The following is a 27,122-nucleotide window of genomic DNA, read 5'->3' on the forward strand; positions in this document are numbered from 1 at the left end:
CCCGTCTCTCATGAATAAATAAATAAAATCAAAAAAAAAAAAAAAAGAAAGGTACTAGGATCATGTTCACAGTAGTCCATAAAGATGGCAAAAAAATGCAAATAAGCTAAATGTTCAACAGTAAGACAATAGTTAACTTAGTGAGGTATTAAGCAAACCTTTAAAATGATAAATAAGAGGACAATACAGTAATGAGAGGAAATAATTAAGCCATAATAGTCAGTCAACAAGGCAGGATAATAAAGTTGTAGCTAAGCCAGAACTTTGGGGAAATTCTGGGCATCTACAAATGAGGAGGACCTGAAAACAGGGCATAAGGAATACAAGTGGTTTATGAAAATTAATTTCACTCAATGACATCTGACAATTATCCACAGGGCTCCCAGCAAGGACAGACTGGGGATGGTGCCCAGAAGTGACCACTTTATCTTGACCTTGTCTTGAATATATCCAGGGATGGGCACCCTCATCCATCCAATATGGTGGCTACGAGCCACACGTGGCTGCCACGCTGAACAGAGCAGAAAACAGACTATTCCCATCACTGCAGAAAGTTCTAGTAGGCGGCTTTGCACATAAGGCTGCACCTGGCAGAAAATACTTCCTCACAAAGGTGAGGGGGCATCTAAAACTCACTTCCATGTTCCAGACCCAGCCTCAGAAACATGTATTTCTTCTTCTAGGAAGAAACGAAGGAAGTGCAAAGAGCGGGCAGAAGCAGCTCAGGTGGTGATCACTCGCTAGTGAGGTCTCCCAGCAACCCGGCTGGGCAGCAGGCGTGAGGGAAGGCTCCCAGCCGGCCTGTCGGATGAGCAGCCTGGGCGCGTGGGTCAGAGCCAAAGAATGGAGTAGACAAGGCTAAAGCCTTCTATCTTCCCATCCTCTTGACTCCGGATGACTGTGTCAAATACGCTTCAGGCCGCTGGAACCGAGGAGGGGCCTGGTCTGGGTCCTACAGTGTACAGCTGTGGAGTCCCTGCCCGAACACATTTTCTCTGCACGGTGAGGTCTGTTACTCATCACAGGAAAGGCTTCGATTCCATTACCGAGGGAGGAAATCTAGGCCTGGAAGGTCACAGCAGGACCGGCTACGTGCAGGGGAAGGGCCCAACATAAAGGCAGGCAGGGTGTTCTGAGGGCAGCAGACATGGAGCCAGGATAGGCAGCCAAGGTGGCCTTGGGTTCGGACTTCCACCCATGCCCCGGGCTGGCGGGCATGAGTCAGCTGAGGAGCGGAGCCTGAGCACCACAGCCTAGCCCTCCAGAGGCTTGGGTCTTGTGGGCCTCGGGAAGACGGCGGCCTGCCTAGGCCTCCTGTACGGTCTCTGGAGGCCGGATAAGCATCACCCCAGCGGAATCCAGCATGGGTCCACGAGGTATGCAGAGGTACTGCTACCCGCTCCTGTTAAGAGAAAAGGAAGGCCCCTGTCCCAGGTCGCCCAGCTAGGAAGTGCCATCAGGACTTGACGCAGGCCCAGCTTTCCCCTCAGAAGCCCCCTAGAGGAAACATCTCCAGGGGCTCCCACCCAGTCTCCGGGTGTGCCAGGCCTCCTTCCCCAGCTCTTCCCTCACAGCCTTCAGCCAGAAACCCTCTTTGGGCAAATGTCAATGGCTCCCTGCTGCCTGACCCAAAGCTTGGACACCCTGGCCTGGCACGAGGGGCCCTGGTGACCTGCCCCGTCTACTTTTCCAGGATTCCACCACCACCACCACCCCCATACACACCCCCCTGCTACGGCCAGTGCCCTCCTGCTTCCTTTCCTACTTTCATGCCTTTCCTTCTGCTCTTTCCTCCACCTGGAGCGCCTTCCCCATACTGTGCTTATCCCACAAAGTCTAACTCAACCACAGCCTGTTCCGTGAAATGCTCTGGGAACCCCAGCTCCCCGACTACTATTTCACACCTTATCAGGCCTTTCTCCACAGACCTCCTGGTTCCCCAGTCATTTGTGTTCAAAGATTCTCTAACTTGGCTGTGAGCTCTGAAAGGCTAAGTCCATGTCCGATTCATTTTAGTCTGCCCCATCGAGCCCAGCCCAAAACAGCCAGTGGATAAAGAGGAACATGGGAGCAGGGGTAAATGGGAAGATGGGAGAATGGGTGGGCAGGCAGGCACATGAGCAGCGGGTGGATGAATGGGAGGGCGGAGGGAGTAGCTGGATGGATGGGGGGATGAATGGGAGGGAGAGTGGGTGGATGGATGAACAGGTGGATAGATGAATGGAAGGGAGGGGGGTATGAAAGGATGGGTGTGTAGGAGGATGGACAGATGGACAGATGGGAGAGTGAGCGAGCAGGAGCATGAATGGGCAGATGGGAGAATAGGTAGATCTGAGAGAGGAATAAAGGAATGAAAAGTAGGACTAGGCAGTAAACAATCATTAAGTCTTCTTTTTTCCCAAAAGGCACTTGAGCCTACCTTATTGTTGACTTCTACGGACACCAGACTCTCTCCTTCCCTCAATACTAAAGCCAAGAGTTATTTCTACAGGTACCTAACCTACTGCATCTCACCCATGTCCCCACCTTGTCCAACCTAGAAATGGGCAAATTTCCACCAAGTGATTTGTAGAATGGAAAGAGCACAGGACCTAGGTTCAAATTCCGACTCTACGCCTTACCAGCTAAGGGCCCTTCAGGAAAGCAAGGAACCAGGCTGTCGTTTTCTGATAGCCAGGTGGACAATTCCAGAGACACAGGAGTAAGTTTAGAAGCCACCGTGGGTTAATCGGTCAACTACTGGCTGTTACAGTCCTCGCTTAGGACTGTGAGTTTTTGATTTTCAAAAGCCTCAGAGCATGTTTACCTTGTTCACCAATATTATCTGCTATTATTATGTTCAGCCACAGGATACACTAAGTATTTTAAAATAATGGATGGATGAACTGGTGTTCGTATCTGTGTGCAAACAGAAAGAAATGATGCCCTCCACATAAGGACAGAAAGGAAAGTGACAAGAAGTCCATTTTCTCCTCAATATATTTATATTCCTGAATCTCTAGCTGGTCTCTGGTTTTGAACGCAGTCTCCTCTCTAGCTCGGAGAAGCCAAAGCCTTTGACTGGGCAGGATATATGCAGCTAGTGAGTCCTGCCAAGTGGAGAGAAACCACTTCCCTATCAATAATCACTGGGCCAAGTTTCAGCTCACGACAAATGAGACAGCCAAGTTTCAGAACAAGAGACACTTAAGGATGGCAAAGATTGTGAGGCGCAAAGCAGAGGAGGGGCACGGCTTCCAAAGCCAGCCATTTAATACCCTCTCCCTTGGGGAAGGGAAGCCTGGCGAGCCATCCTGGCACAGCAGGGAAATGCTGAGCCTCCAAATCCTTCTGGGCTAGCAAATAAAAAAACCAAAACCCAACAGGATTGGCCTCAAAGATACCACGCCACGGCTTGACTGAAAACCCAGGCAACCTGTCCAACTTGGCCAGGGATGTGGGAGCCTTCAGATCTCAGCTCTTCAAAAGTGATGGGGATCCAACCCCACCTACTGCTGATAAAGGAGGTGAGAAGGTGATACAGGGCCACTGCTCCCACCTCTCCCAAGCTCCCTCTCGCTGGAGGAGGGCCCAGAGAGGAATGGGTGCTGAGTCACGGCAGGAGGGCAGCCTGGGGTCAAGAGCCGAGAGAAGGGAGAGAAGGAAGGAAGGAGCTCTAGCCAGCACGTCTTCCGCAACCCACCTTCCTGCACACACCGTGCAGGGCTTACCTCCTCACTCCATCTTCACCACAACCTTGGGGGACGTGTGCTCTCTTACCAGCCCCACTTTCCAGGCAGTTCCAAACCTCAGAGGTGAAAACTGCTCCATGTTTTCAATCAACAGCACTTTTTGGGGTGCCTGGGTGGCTCAATTGGTTAAGCAGCTGCCTTCGGCTCAGGTCATAAGCCCAGGGTCCTGGGATCGAGCCCCGCATCGGGCTCCCTGCTCGGCAGGGAGCCTGCTTCTCCCTCTCCCTCTGCCTGCCTCTCTGCCTACTTGTTCTATCTCTCTGTCAAATAAATAAATAAAATCTAAAAAAAAAAAAAAACAAACCAGCACTTTTTGTGCTGTTTTTTATTATTTTAAAAATCAACACACACTCATTAAAGAGCATCTTCTAAATATAATATTACAAAGAAGACAAAGCACCCATAATCCCTTGAGCGGACCTAGAAGGTATTATGCTAAGTGAAACAAAGGAAACAGGAAGACAAATACCCCGTGATTTCAGTTATATGTGGAATCTAAAAAACAAACAAATGAACAAACAAACAAACAGACTCTTAAATACAGAGGACTGGTGGTTGCCAGAGGCGGGCGGGGGGGGATTTGAAATAAAGGGGATTAAGAGGTACAAACTTGGGGCACCTGGGTGGCTTAGTCTGCCTTCAGCTCAGGTCATGATCTCGGGGTCCTGGGATCGAGTCCCGTGTCAGGCTCCTTGCTCCTGGGGAGCCTGCTTCTCCCTCTGCCTGCCCCTCCTCCCTGCTTATGCTCTCTGTCAAATAAAAAACATCTTAAAAAAAAAAGAGGTATAAACTTCCAGTTATAAAATACGTAAGTCATGGAGATAACAATACAATACAGTCAATAACACTGTAACAATGTTGTTCGGTGACAGATGGGGACTATACTTGTGGTGAGCCCGGAGTATCACCCAGGATTCCTGAATCATCACGTGGTACACCTGACGCATTCTGGAGCACCTCCAGGGTGCCGTGGTGGGGGCCGTACCCACCTTAACACTTCCCAGCTGGGTGACCCCAGGGGACTTACGTGACCTCTCTGTCCCTCACTTTCCGCCTTCGTCCAATAAAGATGTTCTTAGTTCCTGCCTCCCAGGCTGTTGTGAGCATTCGGTGAGTTTATGTGTGAAAGACGCTTACTTAGAACAGAGCTGGGCCACAGGGAGCATCCCACAAACATTTGCTCCTTATTCTCCGCAAGTATATGCTTCCCCACTCTATAAAAGTGGGGTTCAACCGTGCACACTGATCGGTCGTTTCGCTGAACAGTATGCTTCTGCATTGTCTGCAGTGACTGTCATGCCATTTAACCATATGGCGTCACAAACAGCCCTCTGGATCACAGAACACTCTTCCACAGCCTCGCCTCCCAGAGCTACCGACTGTTCCAGTGACTGGCAGGGCCAGCACAGACCGGACATACTGTCAGGCCACCCGCCCCAGCCCAGGGTGCTGCACCCAAAGGCCCGAGACTTGATTCCGGATGCCAGACGGCTCTCCAAGTGGCTGGGCCACCGCAGGCCTCTGGGTCGCACAGGCAGGCAGCCCGCCCCCATGCCCTGGCTGGCACTAGACCCAAAACGTGAGGAGCTGTGCTCAGGGCAGTCCTGCTGGCCCCTGGCTGTGTGTCCCCGGGGACTGGCCTCATAAGCCTGCAGGTATAAAGACAGAGAACTGCTGAGTCATTATGTGCCACAGCTGAAACTCACACGACACTGCACATTAATTACACTTCCATTAAAAAAAAAAGCCACCTACAATCCCAGAGATAACTGCCGCTAGCACTGGGGAGTACCTCCTGCCAGTATCCCACGGCGCAGGACAAAAAGTATGTCGCACTTGTGAGAGAGCTGGTACCACGCCCATTTCTGCAGAAAAGGAAACTGAGGCAACGTCACTTGCCCCAAGTCACACAGTACAGGCAGTGGCCGAGCTGGGCCTTGCGAGGTGAAGGGCACCACCACGTCAGGGGCCTCAGAGGCGGGGCTCGGGCGGGAGGCGTGGGGTGCTCCACAGGTCTTCTGGGGATCACCTCGCCGGCCTCAGCGGACGGCGTGCCAACGGAGCAGAGGCTCGGCACCCAGCTGGCTCTGCCTCCTCACTAACGCAGCCCCCAGTCCCCCTCCTTGGCCCACAGAAGCAGCAGGAGGTTTCCCACCACCTCAGAGTGGGCTGGGCTGGAGGGCACTGGAGGAAGGAGGCTTGAAAAAGAGCTGGGCACCAGAGCCCACCAAGACGCACAACAAAGGTAGAAAGACTCAAGGCCAAACAGGGAAGCGGGCCAGCTCGGACGGGGTCATTGCCTCAGGGTGACAGAGCCAGCTTTGATGGTGGCAACAGCCTCCGAGGCCAAGAATTGGGCCTGGGCTCCCAGACAAAACAGGCTGGAGCTTTCCAGGAAGGAGGGCAAAGTCAGGCGCGCCCTTCAGGGCGTGAATGTTGCTCTTCCACCAAGCGGGGTGGCCTCAGCCACCCCCGACCGACTGGCCACGGGCACGGAGCTGAGACTGTGAAGCCGGAGCCTCTTTATCACTGAATCGTGTTCATCGTCATAACACGGCAGGCGAGAGAGAAATAAGCTTTAGGCTGACCTCCAGGAACCCATCACACCAGCATCTACACAAGAAGCAGCCTCCTGCATGACAAACAAGGGGAGGTGGTCCAGGGAGTCTGCCCATCAATCCTCAGGAAGCCAGTCTGGTCCATCAGCCTCAAGAATCCTCAGCATGCTGATGGCAGCCACCTTCCCTTCTCCCTCCATTCTGAGCACTGTGTGAAGGACTGGCCGTGACTCAATCTTCACAAGTTCTCCCAGGGAAGCACTATTTTGATCCTCCAGTTTACAGCTCAAGATACTGAGGCTCAGAGAGGTGAGGGGACTTTCCCAAGGTCACAGAGCAAGTAGGCAGGGAAACTAGGAGAAAGCTCAGCACTGATCCCCATGCCTACACTCACAGTCACAGTGCTGGGCCTGCCCACAGAGGGAGGAAGCGGAGGCTGGCATTTACTCATTCATTGTTCACTCATTCAGCAAAAATTTACTAAGCATCTGCCATGAGCATCTACTATGTTAGGCACAAAAAAAATCTCCCTGCCTTCAGGGACCTTACATCTTCCAGAGAGGAAAGAAAATAAACAAGGAGACACACAAAAGAAATCTAGTCTGTGACTGGAGCTCTGAAGGAAATCAGCAGAGAGCTGTCACCTTGGTCAGGGAGGGGTGGTCAGGGCAGGACTCTCTGAGAGGGGACATGTGAATTGAGACCCAGAGGATGAGCAGGAGCCCTGGCTGCGCAGAGTAGTAGGAAGAGAGTGGGAGGCAGAGAGAACAGCAAGTGCAAAGGTCCTGAGACAGAAAAGGGATATACCTTCAACTCCTCTCAGTGGCTCCATCCCCCCACCCTCCAGACAGAGGCTGGCTACAGTTAACTCTTCAGTCACCAGCATGTGGTTAAACCTCTTGAGTATCAGGGACTGAATTCTGGCTCTGGTATCGCCTGTTAGTAAGAAAACAAAATAAGCGGGCGCCTGGGTGGCTCAGTTGGTTAAGTGACTGCCTTCGGCTCAGGTCATGATCCTGGAGTCCCGGGATCGAGTCCCGCATCGGGCTCCCTGCTCGGCAGGGAGTCTGCTTCTCCCTCTGACCCTCCCCCCCTCATGTGCTCTCTCTCTCTCTCTCAAATAAATAAATAAAATCTTAAAAAAAAAAAAAAGAAAACAAAATAAGCAAGCTATGGGGAAAGGAAGGAAAAAATGTAGCAAAGGGGAAAACAGGGGAAAAGGGGAAGAGGGAAAAGAATGAGTGAAGAGGAAGGGGAGTGCGGTGGAGGGAGGGAGAAGGGTGGGGAGAAAGGGGAAGGGGAGCACCCAGGAGCACCCCTAGCAAGCGTTAAGATGCTGTAGCACCAGCCGGCCCACACCCACCAGAGCGCTCTAGGAGGAGGCCAGGAGCACCCAGCTTCCCCACCCTGACGCTCGCCCACTTCCCCTGCCACTTCCTCTGTGAGCCGGAGCCCTGCCTACACCCATCACCACTTCCTCTGTGTGAGAGGCCACCGCCACCATCTCGGGGCTCAGACCCAGCTGAGGCTGAGGCAGGCCCAGGAAGGAGGGTGTAGAAACACGAAGGCCCCAGGGAGACCCCACACTGAAGGGACTCTGGGCCCTATCCTCACGCCCCTCGTCTTTCCCTCCATACTGTCCAGGAGAAAAGGCACAGGCTCCTAGCCAGAGACATCCAGGGTCAAGTCCAGCCTGGCCATGGAAAATCCATGTGAGCCTAAGCAAATCAACCAATGGGCCTCTGCTTCACCAGGTGTGGAGTGAGGATGCTAACCCCTGCCTTTCATGGGGCTAGCAGAAGCATAAATGATGAACAGATAAGAAGAGCAACTCCCCACTCACCTACCTTGTTCACCTTGGAACCCACAGTGCCTGGCACACAGTAGGTGCTCAGTTAATCATTCTAATGGCTAACACTTATTTGAGCTTTTCTGAGGTCCTGAGCCAAGTGGTTTCCATGGGTTATTTCACCCTCCAACCCCCCCATGAGGTAGTCTCATTCCCAGCGCCACTTTGCAGCTGAAGACACAGAGGCACGCTTAAGTACTTTTCTCAGGATCCTACAACCCACAAGAGGTAGAGAGCCAGGCTTTAACTCCAGAAACTCATCCAAGTTCCTGTGCCAGCTCTGATCCCCGGCAATCATGAGCTTCCCTTCCCTCCTCACCCTCTCTGCTTTCTTGCCTCCTCCTCATGACCATCCCTTGCTCTCTAGAACCTTCCTGCTTCCCCTCCATGTACATCTCGTTCTTGGGCTGGTTGCCTTCCATCAGTTACTTCCTCTCCCTGGGCTCTGACCGGGGCCCCAACCACAGTGCTGGCCTTCCCTCCTACTCCCACCTGCTGGAGCCACCAGGGTGTGGCCACTCTGTCCCAGCCTTCACTCATCGGTGGCCACCCCGGCCTTGGGCAGCCAGGAAACCTGGCTCTGGCATCCCCTAACTCCCCTACTCTGGTGACCCTCCAAAAAGAGCTCCTCTCTAGGGGCACCTGGGTGGCTCAGTTGGTTAAGCGACTGCCTTCAGCTCGGGTCATGATCCCAGGGTCCTGGGATCGAGCCCCGCATCGGGCTCCCTGCTCTGCGGGGAGCCTGCTTCTCCCTCTCCCACTCCCCCTGCTTGTGTTCCCTCTCTCGCTGTGTCTCTCTGTCAAATAAATAAATAAAATCTTAAAAAAAAAAAAAAGAGCTCCTCTCTAACACTGCACAAGGCTGACCCGGTCAGGCCCTAGGGACTCAGGGCAAGCAGGACATTAGCTGAGTTCAAAAGCATCACAACCAAGTTCCTCAGCTTGGCATTCAAGGCCTTCTTGACCTGGCCCCAAATAGTATTCTTGATCTGGCCCTGCCCTGGCCAGCCCCTCCAGCCAAGCCCAGCTCCCAAACCCACTGACCACCTGGACTCAAGGAGGCAACTGAAATGTATAGAAGGGGCCAAGAGGAGGACACAAGGTGGGGGTGAACATCAGAGGCCGGATCCACACTGTGCAGTATAACGGCCACATGTTGCCACTGGGCACCTAGAACATGGCTAGTCCAGACTGAGATGTGCTGTAAACACGAAACACAAACCCATTTCAAAGACCTCGTATGGAATAAGAGTATTAAAAATCTCTTTCAGGGCATCTGGCTACACTGTCAGTAGAGTGTGCAACTCCTGATCTCGGGGTTGTGAGGTCAAGCCCCACGTTGGGTGTAGAGATTACTTAAAAATAATTTTTTTAAAAAAAACAAATCAGGGGGCGCCTGGGTGGCTCAAATGGTTGGGCATCTGCCTTCGGCTCAGGTCATGATCCTAGGGTCCTGGGATCGAGTCCCGCATCGGGCTCCCTGCTAGGCGGGGAGCCTGCTTCTCCCTCTGCCTCTGCCTCTCTCTCTCTCTCTGACTTTCATGAATAAATAAATAAAACATTTAAAAAAATAAATAAATAAAAATAAAAAAATAAAAAATAAAAAACAAATCAGTAAGTAACTTTTTTACTCTATATTAATTATTGAATGCTGCAAATGATACTTTGGATATATTAGATTAAATAAAATATACTATTAAACAGGTGGCCAACAGACTCATGAAAAGATGCTCATCAACACTCATCATCAGGGAGATGCAAATCAAAACCATAAAGAGATAATCACCTCACACCTGTCAGAATCTCTTATATCAAATACACAAGAATCTACAAGTATTGGTGAGGATGTGGAGAAAAGAGAAGCCTCGTGCACTGCTGGTGGGAACGTAAACCACTGCAGCCACTGTGGAGAAGAGTATGGAGGTTCCTCAAGCAATTAAAAACAGAGATACCGGGGGAGCCTGAGTGGCGCTGTCCATTAGCGTCCCACTCTTGATTTCGGCTCAGGTCATGATCTCAGGGTTGTGAGATCGAGCCCCGCAATGGGCTCCACGCTCAGCAGGGAGTCTGTTTGAGGTTCTCTCTCTCGGTCTTCCTCTGCCCTGTCCCCCCTTACCCTGCACGCACGCATGCACACACTCTTTCTAAATAAATATTTTTTTAAAAAAATAGAGATACCATACAACCCAGTATTTCCAATACTAGGTATTTTTACCCAAAGAAAGCGAAACACTCATTCAAAAACACCTCTGCACCCCTATGGTTACTGCAACGTTATTTACAATAGCCAAAATATGGAAGCAACTCATGTGTCCACTAATGGATGAATGGATAAAGAAGATGCGGTGTAATGTATTACTATTAGTCAGTCATAAAAAGGCTTAGATCTTGCCATTTGAGACAACATGGATGGGCCTAACGGGTATCATGCTAAGTGAAGTCAGTCAGAGAAAGACAAATGCCATATGATTTCATTTATATGTGGAATCTAGAAAACAAAACAACCAACCAACCAAAAACAGACTCCTAAATACAGAGAATACACTGGTGGTAGCCAGAGGGAAGGGGGCTTTTATGTGAAATATGATTTCATAATGCTGGCCAGAACTTCAAATTTGGTTCAGCCACCATGGGAGCCACACAAATCAGGCCACAGGCCACACGAGCCTCCAGGGCCACCGACTGGCAACCTCAGGCCTCACTATATGGCCTCTCTCCTGGGCCAGGCTGCTCTCCAGCTTGCCATCACCACTCCACCTACCTGCCTGGTGGCAGCCTTCCCCTTTTCCCAGGAGCCCTGCCTCTGTCCTGCAACAGCTCACTCAACCCAGCAGAACCCCCCCTTTCTCCCCCCACCCCGGGCACCCAGCAGCAGGGGAGGCCGCTGGCCACATCGAGCACCTCCTAGGAGCCAGATGCTGTGCCCTTCCTGGGCGGCGACTCCTCGTCTCACCCCACCCTACACAGGAGGAAACAGGCTCAGAGACCAGCCACTCGCCTGAGATCACACAGCCGCTAAGTGGGACAGCCAGGATTCGGACCCCGGTCCATCAGGCTGCAAGGCTTGAGTCTTTCATCATATACTCTGGGACTTGACACACAGACGTGAATTAATACTGTTTGCCAAACCGAATTGAGCCAGTTCACTTCCACGAGGCAGTGGTGCTCAGCTGGAGCAATTTTGCCCCCCAGGGGACATGTGGCAATGCCTGGAGACATTTTTGGCTGTCGCAACTAGGGGACAGAGGGGGAGGAAGTACCGGAACTGGGGATACTTCTAATGAATAGAAGCTAAGGATACTGCAAACGTCCTATCATGCGTGGGACAACCCCTCCCACAAAGGATTCCCACCCAAACATCAACAGTGCCAAGGTGGGGAAGCCCTGGTAGAAGAGGCAAGCTACCTTCACCAGCTAGACCCCAAGACCTGACCTCTACTGCTCAGCTGCTTGCCCACGCCCACCTTTGTCCCTCCTTTTTCCTTAGGCTCTTCTTTCCATCTTATCTCTTCCCTCCGGCAAAAGACACGGGGGACACAGCCTCCCGTGATGGGAACCGAAACATCAGCAATGATGACAGCCAGCACAAAGAGCTCCAGCGGCCCAGACCACCCAGACGAGCTGGAGCTCACCCCGACTCACACCTGTGCAGCTGGACCACCGAGGGACCCAGGGAGTGACGGACAGTGACCTTCCCCTCATTAGAATACGAAAATCTCCGCCCAAGGAAGAGCACAAGCCTCCTGAACACAACATACAACATATGTACCGGCTTGTTTCCTGGAGGTGCGTGAGCGACCTTGCGTCCGTCTCTACATACAGAGACAAGGCTCCCCTTTCTCAATATTCATCCCAACCCTAGACGAAAGGAGCCCATTCACTCTTGCTCAGGGAGTCTCAGCCTTGGAAGTTAATCCCGAGATTTCCTTATTTGCTGCAAGTTTCCTTTGTGCAACAAGTTCACCTGGTGTAGTCTCTACCTTGTGACTCACCAAGAAGCCAACTCACACTGGTTGGGTCTCACAACAAATACTCTTTCTTCTCTGTCCCCTAGGAAGCGGCAGCTACTCGCCAGGACCTTCTCTTTTTGCTACCACAAGGGTCAACAATAACAAAGTATCTTCCTTTCTTGCCCACCTCCTGAGCGGGGATCAGGTGCCAAAGTGCATCATCATCCCTCCTCAGCTCCTTCAGCCCTCCTCTCCTCCAAATTATCATGTCCCTTTACAGACAAGAGCCTGAAGCTCAGAGTGCAAGGTCACTGGCTCTGCTTGAAACCCAGACCCCACTGAGCCCCAAATTTCTTCCCTTACCCACCCTGTCCTACTGCCCTCGGCACCAGCCGAGAACCGGGAGTGACCATGCAGGACTGTTTTCTGGGGTCTGTGAGGCGGGCAGCCCCTGGAGTTGTCCCTGGTCTGGGTAATCTCAGGAGGCCAGAGGACCCCACACGGAAGTCCCCACTTGGGGATCTGCTTAGTCGTTGAGCTCACGTCGCCAGGGCCTGCTCTGGAGCCAGCCAGAAACAGTCCCAGTGTTAAATCAGCTGCTCAAGCGGACCCCCTGAGGTCGGCAACACCCCAGGAAGCTCGGGGCCCCTGGAGTTTAGGACCAAGCCAGGAACCCACTCACAATAGCATGGACTTCTATTTAAAAACACTAGGCTGAGCGGAAATAAGGTTACTGCCTGGGGGCAGATCTCTTTCCGGAGGAGGAGGGGAGGGGCACAGGCCAAGCCCGGGCAGCCCCAGAGGAAGCGGAAACCCAGGCCTTAAAACCATGGGCAGGAGAGGAGGTGAAAGCAGGGCCCCGGCCGAGAGGGGCGGAAGGCCTGACAGCTGGCTCCCACCTCACTGAACCTCTGCTGTGTCTGAACCGGCAGCGCAGGGCAGGATGTGGCACTTGAAGGGTGAAGGTTAACAATGGATCTCTGGGCTGGAGGGCACCTGAGGTCCCCAAGGAGGGCAGACCCATCCGGGGCCCCACAGGACTCGGGGACTGGCCCTTGGCCAGAGCAAGGGAAGAAAGAGAGCCTCTACTAACTTCTCTCAACTTCTTTTAAAAATCCTCCCTCAAATAAGCATACCCTTCCACCCAGTAAATCCCTTCTGAGCATCGAGCCTAAAACAGGATTTAAAACACAAAAAGAACTTTACTAGCAAACCTGCTCATCAACATATAGCTCTGATCTAAGGCTCACTTTGGAAATGCCAATGGCCCAACACCATTAATATATCACGGATCAATTTCATCAAAACACTAAATTCGCATTTGCTTGTGTGCAGTTTTGTGGACCAGAAACACTAGGTGTACACAGAACACCGCACCCAGCCGAACCAAGTGGCGAGGAAATGCCCACATTGCACAGGGATGCACCTCGAACATGTGTCAGGGGCCCGTGGCTCACACCACATCTGGGGTCCCACTTAGCACCCGTCTTCAGATAACCCTCCTCCCGCCACTTCCCCTGCAGCCACGGGTCCTGCCCCCACAGCCACAGCGCCCAGCACGTGGTTTTCACCTTATGGTGCTGTATTTAGTGTAAGATGCTTGTATTTCTTATCTATAAATTTGTGTAAACTACAACCGGTTTTTTAGGTTCCTCTTTTTTTTTTTTTTTTTAATGGGCTCCTGCTGCAGGCTGCAGTTTTAAGTGTTCTGCTCTTAGCACCATGTCTTATAAGGTGCCGTTCTTACTGATTTTACTCAGCATCAAGACCTTTTGGGGAAGGCATATTTACATTACAGCAGAACTGACTATGTTATGTAAAGTGCTTAGCACAGCGCCTGGCACATAAATAATAAGCATTTAATCAACTGTGGCTTGCTGGGAAAAAAAAAAAAAAGCTAGGGGCGCCTGAATAGCTTAGTCAGTTAAGCTTCTGACTGTTGGTTTCGGCTCAGGTCATGATCTCAGGTGGTGGGATCGAGTCCCACGTGGGGCTCCATGCTCAGCGCACAGTCTGCTGGAAATTCTCTCTCTCCCTCTCCTTCTGCCCCTCCCTCCCCGCCCACACACAGTCTCTAAAATAAATAAAATCTTTTTTTAAAAAAGTGAAATATCCAATAAGATTAAGACCAAGGCAGCACTGAGCCATCCCAGAAAGTATGTAGGAAGCATTTAGAATAATACAGAAAGAGGCTTAAGAATGATGGTATAAAACGCTGCAGGTATTTAAGATTACAACCCTGCGTTAAAACATTTTTTTTGCCATAAAAAAATGGTAAAGTCGGTAAGGAAATATATCAAAATGTCAAGAGCAATTGATGGGACTTAGGGTGATGTTTTCCCTTTTACCTAAAAAAAATTTTCTTTGTATATTCCCTATTTTGCAAAAGCATACACCTCTTAACAGCTTAAAGGTAACATAAGATCAAAACCAAAGTAATTTTCAAGAAGCAGAAAAATGGAGCACCTGGCTGGCTCCGTCGGTGGAGCGGGCGACTCTTGGTCTCAGGGTTGTGAATTCAAGCCCCATGTTGGGTGTAGAGATTACTTAAAAATAAAATCTTTAAGAAGGAGGGGGAAAAAGGCAGAAAAATAATCTCAGCCTGCTAACCCAACTCCTGATGTCTGCTCACTCTGTGCTTAGCACCTGAGTACCCACCCTGCCCCTGTAACAGAAAGCCCGTCCTGCTTGAAGGCAACTTTGTTCCACTCAACATATCAAACACTTCTCTCCTTTCTACCTTGTCTTCAGAATCAAGAGGATTTTTAAGAAGCATTCTGAAATGATACAGGACAAGAATTTTGAAACCATATAAATACTGTAACATTTGCTTTGTATCAAGTAATGAGATAGAAATGATTTTCTTTTGAAGTCAATTTGCATGGCATAAGGATTAGGGGAGAATGACCTTGATTCTGCCCAGAATGAATCCTACCCTCCTTTTTCTCTCCTGAGGCCAACTGTTCATAGGTATATCAGGGAAAATAGGAGAAAGGGGACTCCTATCTTGAGGTTGCGATAGTTTTCGGTTTTGAGCTTCTGCAAGACGGTCGTCAGGAAATCTGTAGTCAGAGTCCTGTCCTAACAAGCATGTGACAAATTGAGATTTCTAAGGCTGCATACACCAGGGAAGTCCTCAGGGCTGACTTCCCCACGCCGGCTGCCAGGACAACAGAGAGAAGAGATGGTGCTCCCCAGTTCAGAGCCAGCTAGCTGCTCAGGCACTGTGTCAACATGTAAGTTCTGGTCCCAGCCATAAAATCTAGATGGAACTTCTGGCCTTTGCTGCCCCGGTGGCCATGCCAGGGGACAATGAAGTGGAAAGGAGTTATGGTCACTGATGAGAGTCTGTAGTAAAGTATTACCGGATTCAACTTCAAGGGGCTGAGCAAGCAGCTCTTCAGAGGAGGCGGCATGGGTGACAGGGATCTTCAATCCAGGGTGGGTCTTCCATAGTGGGTAACTAAGGAAAGTGTTAAAGTGAAGCTCAGAGCCTTGGGTTCTAGTCCCTTCTTCTCCAGGGGCCCCAGTATCCCCACATATAACATGAGGTTGAGTTGGATGAGCGGGTTACACCCCAAGGCCAGGCAACTGATGTAATATGTCGCTCAGGTGTATCAACCATCGCACAGCTCTCTAGCTCTAGCTCCCTCTTGTCTTAACTATGAGAAAATCATGGATTCTGAGGTGGTGGGGAGGGAGCTGTGGTGCAGCCAGCTCACAGCTCTGGGAACCAGATTCACTTAAAAAGGGTGCACTTGCCCTGGATAACCGGGGGACAAAATAACTTGTGAATCAGATAGCTCCTTTGTATGAAACTTCCAGAGTAGCAGAGGGGTTTTACAGGGCTGGAGCCAGCGGAAATGACAAGTGAAACTGACAAGGGGAAATCTTACCAGCATAAAAGTAAAGTTCTGCATTTAGGCTTAAAAGAAAATGAGGGGCACCTGGGTGGCTCAGTGTTTTGAGTGACTGACTCTTGGTTTCAGCTCAGGTCATGATCTCAGGGTCGTGAGATTTAGCCCTGCTTGGGCTCTGTCCTCAGCATAGAGCCTCCTTGAGATTCTCTCCCTCCCCCTCTGCCAGCCCCCGCCCCGCCCCCCACCGCCAATGCTCCCGTGCTCTCTCTCGCTCTCTAAAATAAACAAATAAATAAAATCTTTAAAAAAGAAAGAGAAAATGAGCCATTTGGAGCCAGGATACACTGGGAGAGAGGACAAGTCTGCAAGTGAAAGCCAGCCCCTATCAGAGAAAAAATATTAGTGCGAGCCAACAATATGCACTGAAAACACCAACTGAACCTTCTGGAGGAAGGAGGATGTAGCAAGCTGACCAAGGGTCCAGCTGCCTTCATGATGGCCAGGGCACTTCTGGAAGGACAGGGTCTGTCTGGAGAAGGCAAGGACCCTAGCCGCGTGTCCAGGGGGGGCGCGGCAAGTCTGAGGACAGTCTCCTAGGGCCGCTAGGAGGAAGAAGCCACCCTGAGAAGGGTAAAGAAAGATGTGCCGCCTGTCCTCAGACACATGCAGAGCCCTCAAGAAGAGAAGGGCAGCAAATCAAGGCAGCCAGAAAAGCGCAGGTGTGAGCAATACAGAGGCCTGCTTCTCCAACCACAGGATCTCTGCTCCAGCGGGGGTTCCACCCTGTAACAGGAAGTGCGGGCTCCGAGGGGAGGTGGTAAGGTAACAAACAGGCACCCAGATGGGCCTCGTTGGCCTCCAAACTGCCTCTAGGAGCAGCACTTCTCAAAAGTTCTGTGCTTAGCCATCACCTGAGCATCTTGTTAAAAGGCAGACTCTAACCTAGCAGGGCTGCGGTGGACCCGCCATTCTGCATTTCTAAGGCACTCCCAGGTGATGCTAACGCTGATCCTCCAGGGACTACACTTGCGTAATTGGCTCTAGACCCCCTGCAAGGCGGAGAGCAAGTCCCGACCAGGGAGGCCTAGAGAAGCCTCCTCTGTGGTCCAGCACTCCTGAGGTCAGAGTGGTGTACAAGCTACGGGAGCCCCAAGGAGGGTGCCCGTGTCTTAGGCAGGAAGGATCCCTCCTGGAGTTACACAACAAAGTAACATGGGGCCATTCGCTCAGTAAATGTTGCCTGGGGGAGAGGAGAAAAGAGAAAGGGTGGCGTCAAGCTCTATGTGTTTGGTCCCCAATACAACTCAGCATTGGTTCACAGGAGCAGGAACCAGACAATGACCTGCTGCAAACGTGTCTAGAATTAATCAGCTCTGCCCCACCCATGCCTCCACAAAAGCCCTCTGCCCCCTTATTCCTGCAGGGAAAGGTGATTGAGCACTGGAAGGCTCCCCGGCTGTGACTCACACACACACACACACACACACACACAATCAAATCCGATCCCCGCAGCGCAATATTCCCAGGGCCCTGACCTCCCCTTGCTGCTGCCCAGTCCGAGCCCACCTTTCCAAGCCTAATCCCTCACTCTAGAGCCACCCTTTTTCCCGGCTCTGGCTCATTTTCAGGTGTGTCCCCAACTCCACCGATCCCAACCCTTCCAGACTCGGCCGAGTTTCTCTGTCTCCACGCCTCGGCATGCTCACAGCATCTGTGTGGCCTGTCTTAAAAAGTATGCCTAAGAATCAGTTTTACGGCGGATGCGTCGTCTCGGATGCCAAGGTCCTATAAGCGCCCCTTTGTCTCCCCCTGCGGCGCCGAGCGCGGTGCGGGACGCACAGGAAGTACTCAGAAACGGAGCTGGGGGCGGCGGCCGTGCCCAGAGGGGGTGCCCAGCACGCAGGGGCCAGCCGAGCCGCGTGAGGGTCCCCAAGGCGGAGCGCGGGGCCCCGAGTTCAAGCCCACAGCCCGTCTGCGCCCTCCCGAGCCGTTGGCCAGGGCTGATCCGGGCCGGCGCCCCTTCCTTCCGGAGCTGTTCCACGCGCCCGGGGCCACCCACCCCCAGCGCCCTTACCTTGTAAACCTTTCCGAAGGCGCCATCGCCCAGCTCGCCCACGATCTCCCACACCTCGTTGGGGTCCACGTCCCGGCGGACGTGCTCATATTCGCGGGACTTTCTCTTCTCGAAGGTAGACAGGCGCAGGATGCGGCGGAAATTGGCGAAAGCCATGGCTGGGGGCGCGCGAGCCGGGGGGCGAGGTGGCGCCGGCTCCGGCTCGGGCTCGGGCTGTGGCTCCGGCGGCCGCGAGGAGGAGGGGCTGGAGGACGCCGCGGCGCTCGGGGGTTCTCCCCAGACCCGCCCTCCCCCGCAGCCCGACCCCGGTCAAGTGCGCCCCGGGCTGCGCGCGGCGGGAGCACCCGGAACCGCGCAGGCGGCGAGCGGTCCCCGCCCCCGCTCGGTCCCGTCCCCGGGGCCGCCTCCCGCCTGCCCGCGCCGCTCACGCCGCACTCCGGCCCAGCCAGCGAGCCCCGGACGCGTTCCCGGGACCCGGCCCCGCGCCCACCCACGGCCCGGCTCCACCTGCCGCTCCCCGGCAGCACCCGGAGACCCCTTAATTGGCTGCGGGCGCGCCCCGGCTCCGCCCGTCGCCGCAGGGCACTCTGGAAACTGTAGTCCCCCGCGCGCCGCGCGTCCGCGAGCCACGGCAGGGCTTTAGGAGAGCTAGGGCATCCCTCGGCGGCACCGGCCCGGGTCTGCGAGGCCGGCCGCGCCGCGTGGCTCGCTAAAGGTTTGTGGGAGCGAGGGGGGAAGCAGACTGGCTTTCGCGAACGCCCACTGATGGTCGCCCGAAGGCCAAGGAGGTGAAGGGCTTTAATCACTGAATCTGCCCCGCCACTACCCCGCAAGCCTGCTTTGCTCGCGCCTACTTTTCAGGTAGGGGACGCCCGGCGGGCAAAGGCTCCAGCCAGCCCCCAGGCTGCACATCCTGCTGGAGGATCCCGTGCGGTTTCCTCGGCGTGGTGCTGCCTCCTAGTGCACGAAATGCTGCGCCCCTTGCGGCCGCCGCCAGTCCCCGGAGGCCGGGGCTTCCCGGCTCGTTTCCTGCTTCCCAGGGGCTCTCCCGCACCAGGATCCACAAACTGGCCAGCATGAGAGGGCCGGGAGAAAGAGCTCCTTGGGGAGTTTTTAATCACGTGCTTCATGATGGATCTTAAGATATGTTTGCATATTTAGTAAAAACTTTCTTAGTCTTAATTTCGCAATTTTAAAAACTGAGCTCATTACAGACAGGAGTGAAGTTTTCTTTGACCTGCATCATCCTTGATCCTGGCTATTTGATTTGCTCCACTGCCCCTGTAGCAGCAACTGTTCACTGTCTATAGGACAATTATACTTTTATCTAAATCTACAAAGTGGTTCTGTGAAAATTGATAAAAAGGAAACCTCACTAAAGGGGAGCTCAGAGCTAAAAAGGGGAGTCGGGAGCACTTGATGTCAATTACAGGAAAATTGTCAATTGCAGACTCCAGCGTAAGAATACTCAACAGGAACATCATCAATTACAGGGTGCAACACAACTCCGGGAAGAAATCCACTACTCTGGTAACTCAGCCAATGGAAAACCATTATCACCCTGAACTCTTGCTTTTCTCCAGTACGGTTTCCTTCAAAACAATTCCTCCCAACTTCCTCCTTCTCCATAAAATAAAGTTCCTCTCCTTTGTTTGTTGGACTTGCCTATGGTTTTTCCTTGGCTTCCGTGTCCTGAATTGCAATTTTCTTTTATTCTCGTATAAACCCATTTTGCTGGTAAAATAACTGGCTGTTTTATTTTTTAGGTTACATTTCCAAGTAGAGCATGATGAGGGGTGCGCAGCCTGAAAAGGTTATTATGGTTACTCTACCTAATAATCAAATGCAATGTCAGCGAATATCACACTCCAGGAATCGCCACCCCTATGGAGAATGTGAATGTTGAGATGTTTTCAGCCCTTCCTGAGCAGTGTGCAAATTCGAAATGTTACAGAAGCCTGGGATGCTGGTGGTGGTCTGCACAAAGGGTGCCCCGAGTAAAGGCTGCCAAGAGGTTTGAAAGGTCCCACACCTTAGTGAGCAATTAGAATTGTAGAGGGTCTTTATCACTAAAAGAAGGAAAACTCTCACTGAGTAAGCCCATGTTTAAACCTCCCCCAACTAGCTGAAAGGCAGGTCTTTTCAATAGTTTCTGTCAGTTTGACCAACTCGGTTAAGAGGTGGGGTAACAAAGGGAAAGGCTTTCCCACTGAGAGGCAGAGGCTGTGGCTTCACAGAAACTGTAAGTCTGAGGGGACGCAGGTCAGAGCCTCAGCTCATCCCCAAGCCTGTGCCAAGCCACCCAGGGCTCTGTGACTGGCTCTGTGATCTCCAGAAAAAAATGAAACGAGAAACAAAAATGGAGAGGTTCACTCAAAAACATTGTTAAGTGGAAGAAGCCAGACACAAAAGACTACGTATTATATGATTTCACTGATATGAAATGTCTAGAAGAGACAAAAGACCACATATTTTATGATTCCATTTTTATGAAATATCTAGAAAAGGGAAATCCATATAGACAGAAAGTAAATTAATGGTTGCCAGGGGTGTAAAATGGGAATTAGCTGTGAATAGACATGAGGAATCTTACAAGGGTGATGAAAATTTTCTTTATATAGATATAGATTTATTTAATTATTAGAGAGCATGCAGGGGGTAGGGGCAGAGGGAGAGAGAAACCCAAGCCGACTCTGCGCTCAGCACAGAGTCATGGGGCTCCATCTCATGACCCTGAGCCAAAACTAAGAGTCAGAAGCTTAACCTACTGTGCCACCCAGGTGCCCCTGATGAAAATGTTCTAAAATTAGATTATGGTGATGATTTCACAACTCAGTAAATTTTCTGAAAATCACTGAATTATATACTTGAAATGGGTGAATTTTATGATATATAAACTATACTTCAATAAAGTTGTAAGAAATCAGAGAGGTTCAACAAATCTAAAGCTATATCTCAGAAATAGCTAGTAGACAACAAGACTGGTCAAAGAAAAAAAACTTTAAAAGAGAGAAAGGAAAAATATGCACCAGAGACAATGAAAAGAGGGATATACTGTATTATAAAGATTTTTAAATCACAAAATGATATTTTAAACAAATTTACATAAATACATTTTTTTTTAAGTAATCTCTCCATCCAACATGGGGCTTGAACTCATGACCTCGAGATCAAGAGTCACATGCTGTACGACCGAATCAACCAGGCACCCCAATATGAGTAAATTTTAATCTACATGAAATGGGTAATCATTTGCAAGAAAATATAAATGATATAAATAAATAATATATAAATGATATATGGATACATAATTTTAATAAAAAACAAAAGCCTAAATAAACTAATAACCAATAAAGAAATGAATCAAGAATCAAAAGTCTGCTCCTACTGAAAGACATCAGGAATTCTACTTATTTTATGAGATGAGATTTACTGCAACTAGATAAAGATAGTAAAATAAAATTATAGACTAATTTCACTTATGAATTAAAGAGAGAAAAATAAATAAAATGCTAGCAAGAAGAAACCAGAGGTGAATAAAAAATCAGGACCAAGAAAGGTTTATTCAGGAATAAAAGAATGGTTTTACATAAGAAAAGCCATCAATGTAAGACATCGCATTGACAAAGGAAAGAAGAAAATCACAGTCACAATAGTCACAGAAAAAGCATTCTTAGGTTGGATTCCCCCAAAGGGAAAGATCAGGATTTGAGTGCAAGTACTTTATTTGGGAGGTGATGCCAGGAGGCACCAAAAGGAAGTAGGAGGCATGAAGCAAGTAAAGGATGCACTTTTGAGCTGATAACTGCTGAGGCCACCTGGGGCTAAATCCTAGTGGGGAATTCTGGGGATCAGGATACAACACACTTCAGAGTCAACCCACCTGAGAGGCAAGGAAATGGGAATTTTTCCTCCAAGTCCCATCTGTCCTTGGCCAAGGGCTGCTCCCTAAGGTAGCACTTCCAGCCTGCTCTGCTTGAGAGACAAGAAAACACCCCTAACTTGAGAGATGTCACAAGGCTTTGTAGAGCTTCTACTAACAGTCCTTACATTTCTTATTTCTTTTCCTTTCCTATAGCATTTGCTAGAATCTCTAGCTATATGTTAAATAGCAACAGTGAAAATGGAAATTCTTGTCTTGGTCCAACATTTAATGGGAAAGGGTTTAAAGTTTCTCCTCTAGGTATGATGTTTATGAAAGGATGGTGGCAAATGATCTGTACACAGAAGTTTCCTGATATTCCTAATTTGCTAATAACTGTTTATCATATCCTATTATATCATTGTTATATCATCTACTATAAAGTAGAACATCATAAAATATTTTTATGCATTTATCATATAAGTTAATCATAATATTAATCATATGATTTTTCTCCTCTAGCCTAAAAACATGGTGAATTTCACTGATTAAAATATTCTTGCATTCCTGGAAAGTAAATATTTTGCCTGGCAAATCTTACATTTAGGATTTTCATATCTATTCACAAGTCAAATGGGCCCATACTTTGTACTGTCTTTATCTGGTTTTAAAATCAAGATACTGTTAAAATAAAAAACAAATGCAGACCAGGCTTGAAAATTCCCCAAGCAGACAAAACAATTTTAGTCATACAAACAAAGCTTAATTTAGCTTATTTTGCAAGACTAACTTGACCTGGGTCATTTCTTGCATATGCCTCTTGAAATCACAAGCAAAACTTGAACTGTTTCCCAAGGTTGATATAAGGTAACCACTAACCAGTTCCTTATCATTTAAGAAAATTCTGATAACCAACCACTGTGAGAAATAGACAGTCACTGCTTTCTCACTATATAAACTGTTTTATAACAATATACCCCTGAGCCTCATTCCAGGTTTCGGTTTGAGTGTTCTTGGTCTGCAAAATGTCTTCTTGGTGTGTATATCATAAACTTTTCTAATCACTACATAAGTGATTTGTTGGCTTTACTACTATTATTTCTGAACTTTTTTTTTTTAAGATTTTACTTTTAAGTAATCTCTACACCCAATGTGGAACTTGAACTCACAACCCCAAGATCAAGAGTTGCATGCTCTACCAATTGAGCCAGCCAGGTGCCCCTCCTGTCTCACTTTCTGATTGCAGTTGTTTTTTTTTTGTTTTGTTTTGTTTTTTAAGATTTTATTTATTTATTTGCCAGAGAGAGAGCACAAGCAGGGAGAGCATCAGGCAGAGGGAAAAGCAGGTTCCCTGCTGAGCAAGGAGCCAGACACAGGACTTGATCCCAAGACTCTAGGATCGTGACCTGAGCTGAAGGCAGACACTTAACCAACTGAGCCACCCAGGCATCCCTTGATTGCAGTTTCTTTTCTTTAATCTATTTTTTAAAAGATTTTATTTATTTATTTGAGAGAGAGCGAGCGAGCATGAGGGGGGGAGGGTCAGAGGGAGAAGCAGACTGCCTCCTGAGCAAGGAGCCTAATGTGGGACTTGATCCTGGGACTTCAGGATCATGACCTGAGCTGAAGGCAGTTGCTTAACCAACTGAGCCACCCAGGCACCCCTAATTGCAGTTTCTTATTGGGTTTAGATATTGCAAATATCTTTCTGATTTATCATCCCTCTGTTAACTTTGCAAACAGTGTCTTCTGTTGAACAAAAATGCTTAATTCTGATTTAATAGAACTATTTTTATTTTATTTTTGTAAGTTTTAAAAATCAACTCAATTACTTTGAGGTTTAATTTACGTTCGGTAAAAATGCACCCAGTGAGGGGCACCTGGGTGGCTCAGATGGTTAAGCGTCTGCCTTCGGCTCAGGTCGTGATCCCGGGGTCCTGGGATCGAGTCCCACATCGGGCTCCCTGCTCCTTGGGAGCCTGCTTCTCCCTCTGCCTCTCTCTCTCTGTCTCTCATGAATAAATAAATAAAATCTTAAAAAAAAAAAAATGCAGAGCACCCAGTGAAAGCATACAGTTCAATGAGTTTTGACAAATGTAGATACCCATGTAACCATCACCATAGTCCAGGTATAGAACTTTTCCAACATCTGAGAAACTTACTTCTGCTTCTTCACAAGTCAATCCCCATTGACACTCCTCACCCCAAGCAACCAGTCATCTGCTTTCTGCCACCATGTATTGGAATTGTCTTTCCTAATTTACCATATAAGTGGAATCATACAGTATGTGCTCTTTTATTTTTTATTTTTTTAAAGATTTTATTTATTTGACAGAGAGCGTAAAAGCAGGGGAAGCGGCAGGCAGAGGGAGAGGGAGAAGCATGCTCCCCGCTGAGCAGGGAGCCCAATGAGGAGCTCGATCCCAGGACCCTGGGACCATGACCTGAGCCGAAGGTAGATGCCTAACTGACTGAGCCACCCAGGTGCCCCAGTATGTGCTCTCTTAAATCTGGCTTCTTTTCATTCAGCATAATGTTTGTTGAGATTCATCATGTTGTTGCATATATTTGTGGTCCATTCTTTTGATTACTGAATAGTGTTCATTGTATGGATATACCATAATTTTTGATTCCATTCAGCTGTTAATGGACGTTTGCGATGTTTCCAGTCTTCAGTTATTAGGAATAAAGCTGCCATGAACATTTGTGTGTAAGTCTTTAAATAGACATACATTTTCATTTTTCTTGGGTGCTCCTAAGAGAGCAATTGCTGGATCCTATACTAAATATATGATTAACTTTATAAGAAACGATCTAAGGGGTGCCTGGGTGGCTCAGTCGGTAAGTGTCTGCCTTTTGCTCAGGTCATGATCTCAGGGTCCCGGGATCGAGCCCCACATTGGGCTCACTGCTCAGTGGGAAGTCTGTTTCTCCTTCTGCCCCTCCCCCCACTCGTGCAAGCTCTCTCTCTCTCTCAAATAACTAAATAAATAAAATCTTTAAAAGAAAAAGAAACTATCCAAGTATTTTACACAGTGGTTGTTATCACTTTACATTCCCACAAGTGATATTACTCCAAACACATTATCATCATTAATTCTAGCCATTCTTGTAAGTACATGCATACTGGCTTTTGCCCTGAAGACATTTGCCCAAATCCTAAACTACAGAGCTTAGGGAAGGAAGACACAGAATACAAGAGAAAGCCAATAGGCTCACAGGCTAAAAAGCTAAGCTGAGCCCAGATGTGGTCTCCAAATACAATTTTCCATGAAATAAGTCTATGGCTCCTTGGGGAAGTGCTTTCTAGATCTAAGACAGGAAGTGTCTGTCCTCACATCAATATCTGTGTCAAGGTTTGAAACAGAATAGAGAATGTATATAGATGGTAAATATGCAATGTAAAGATGCTCAGTGTCGTCAGTCATCAGGGAAATGCATTTAAAACCACTGGATCAGTTTGGATCGTTTAGGTTATGCTACAATAAAAACAAAACCCCAAACGTCTTGATAGTTTACAACAAAGATTGATTTCTTACTGTTTAGTAAGCTACAAAGAATGTCGCATCTATCTTAGAAAAAAAATGGATGATCTACAAAATTATAACTTTTCTTGAGAATCTCAGAGAACTGAGGTCCCAAGGCAACCAAGTGACCTGAGTTCCAAAAAGGACAGATAGGGCACAACACAGTTCACTTTGGCAGAATGTGGCTGAAAATGGCGGCCACCATACAAGTGGTGGAGAGAAAAGCAACTAAGGTTTTGGCAAAGGATTAAAGGCAAAATGTGGGCTACCATGTCGGTGTGGAATAGCTGGAGTTCCCGGGCACAAGAGGTGGTCCCACGCCCTCATAAGCTCCTTCCCACAGGTGAGAGAAATCGGGGGTAGGGCAGCAGACTGAAGAGTGCCACTTCTTGCCAAGGCAGGAGTAAAGGAGGTGGTTGATGGCCGCCAGGAGATGAATATAAGGCCTCAACTACTTCCCTGGGGAAGTAGCAAAACCAACTGCCTTCAAAGCAGAAGCTTTGTGCTGTTGGGAGAGGGGAACAAAACCCCTCCCTCCCAGGGCCCGGGTAAAGATCTCCTGCTCCTACCCTAGGACAAGGACGGGAAAGATCCTTCGTCTTTTTGTGTAGTTACTCAGGGACTTAGGCTGACAGAGCACCAGCATCTTGAGTGTTACCAATTACCATGGCATTGGGAAAGAGAGTTCTGATATTCTGGGAGTTGTTACAGTACTTAGCAGCACTCACTCTAACTGCTACACTGGGAAAATGCCCTTAAATAGGACAAGTGTTCTTCTCCCTCCCCTCAGCACCAGTGGATCTTTCCCTTTGTGGCTCCTGGTGAGTTCTGAGGGCACCTGCACCTAAATTCCTCATATGACATTATTTTTAATGTTGTATACAGTTAATACTCATTTAGGTTTACTCACACCCAGTGTGGGACCAATTTCTGGTGCTCTTCTTTCCTTCCTGAATTTCTGTATTTCTGTATGGGGTTGTTTTTCTGTGCCTGAAGAAGTCCCTTATGGGTGTTATTTTTCACAGTTTTTGTGTGTTTGGATTTAGTTTGCTAATGTTTTATTTAGAATTATTGCATTTATGTTCACGAGTGAGATTTGTAACTTGCCTTTCTTATACTGATCTTGCCATGTGTTGATATCAAGATTATGTTAGACACATAAAATGAGTTCAAGAGTTTCCTCTCTTTACGATTCTCTAGAAGAATAATAAAGCATGCTGTATACTTTTTTTTTTTTTTAAGTAAACTGTATGTCCAACGTGGGACTGGAACTCACAACCCTAAGATCAAGAATCATGCACTTTACCAACTGAGCCAGCCAGGCACCATGCATGTTGTACATTTTAAACTTACATAATGTTGTATGTCAATTATATCTCAATAAAGCTGGAAAAAGAATTGTAAAATAACTAATTTAAAAAGTATATTGATTACAAATTGAAATGATAACATTTCAGACACAGGGTTAAATGTTATCAAAATTAATTTCACTTCGGTGCACCTTAGTGGCTCAGTCAGTTAAGCATCGTACTCTTGGTTTCAGCTCAGGTCATGATCTGGGGCTCATGAGATTTTGAGATCAAGCCACTCGATGGGCTCTGCGCTGGGCTCAGAGTCTGTTTGGGATTCTCTGCCTCTCCCCTGTCCCTCCCCTTGTGCATGTTCTCTAAACAAACAAATGGATAAAATCTTAAAAAATAATATTTTCACT

General features: G+C 48.9%; 1 protein-coding gene across 2 annotated transcripts in view; it reads right to left on the reverse strand.

Moving 5' to 3' along the window:
* Nucleotides 1-18,178, reverse strand: part of STK10 (serine/threonine kinase 10) — a 119,379-nt gene extending 101,201 nt beyond the window's left edge. For both annotated transcript variants that reach the window (XM_035014188.1, XM_035014199.1), the window contains exon 1: nucleotides 18,023-18,178. In XM_035014188.1, the coding sequence (XP_034870079.1) occupies nucleotides 18,023-18,178 (156 nt within the window). The remainder of the gene's footprint in view (nucleotides 1-18,022) is intronic.
* Between the last annotated feature and the right edge of the window lie 8,944 nt (nucleotides 18,179-27,122).

The sequence above is a fragment of the Mirounga leonina genome, unplaced genomic scaffold, assembly GCF_011800145.1.
Source record: "Mirounga leonina isolate KUSES-001 unplaced genomic scaffold, KU_Mleo_1.0 Mir_104, whole genome shotgun sequence".
NCBI lineage: Eukaryota > Metazoa > Chordata > Mammalia > Carnivora > Phocidae > Mirounga > Mirounga leonina.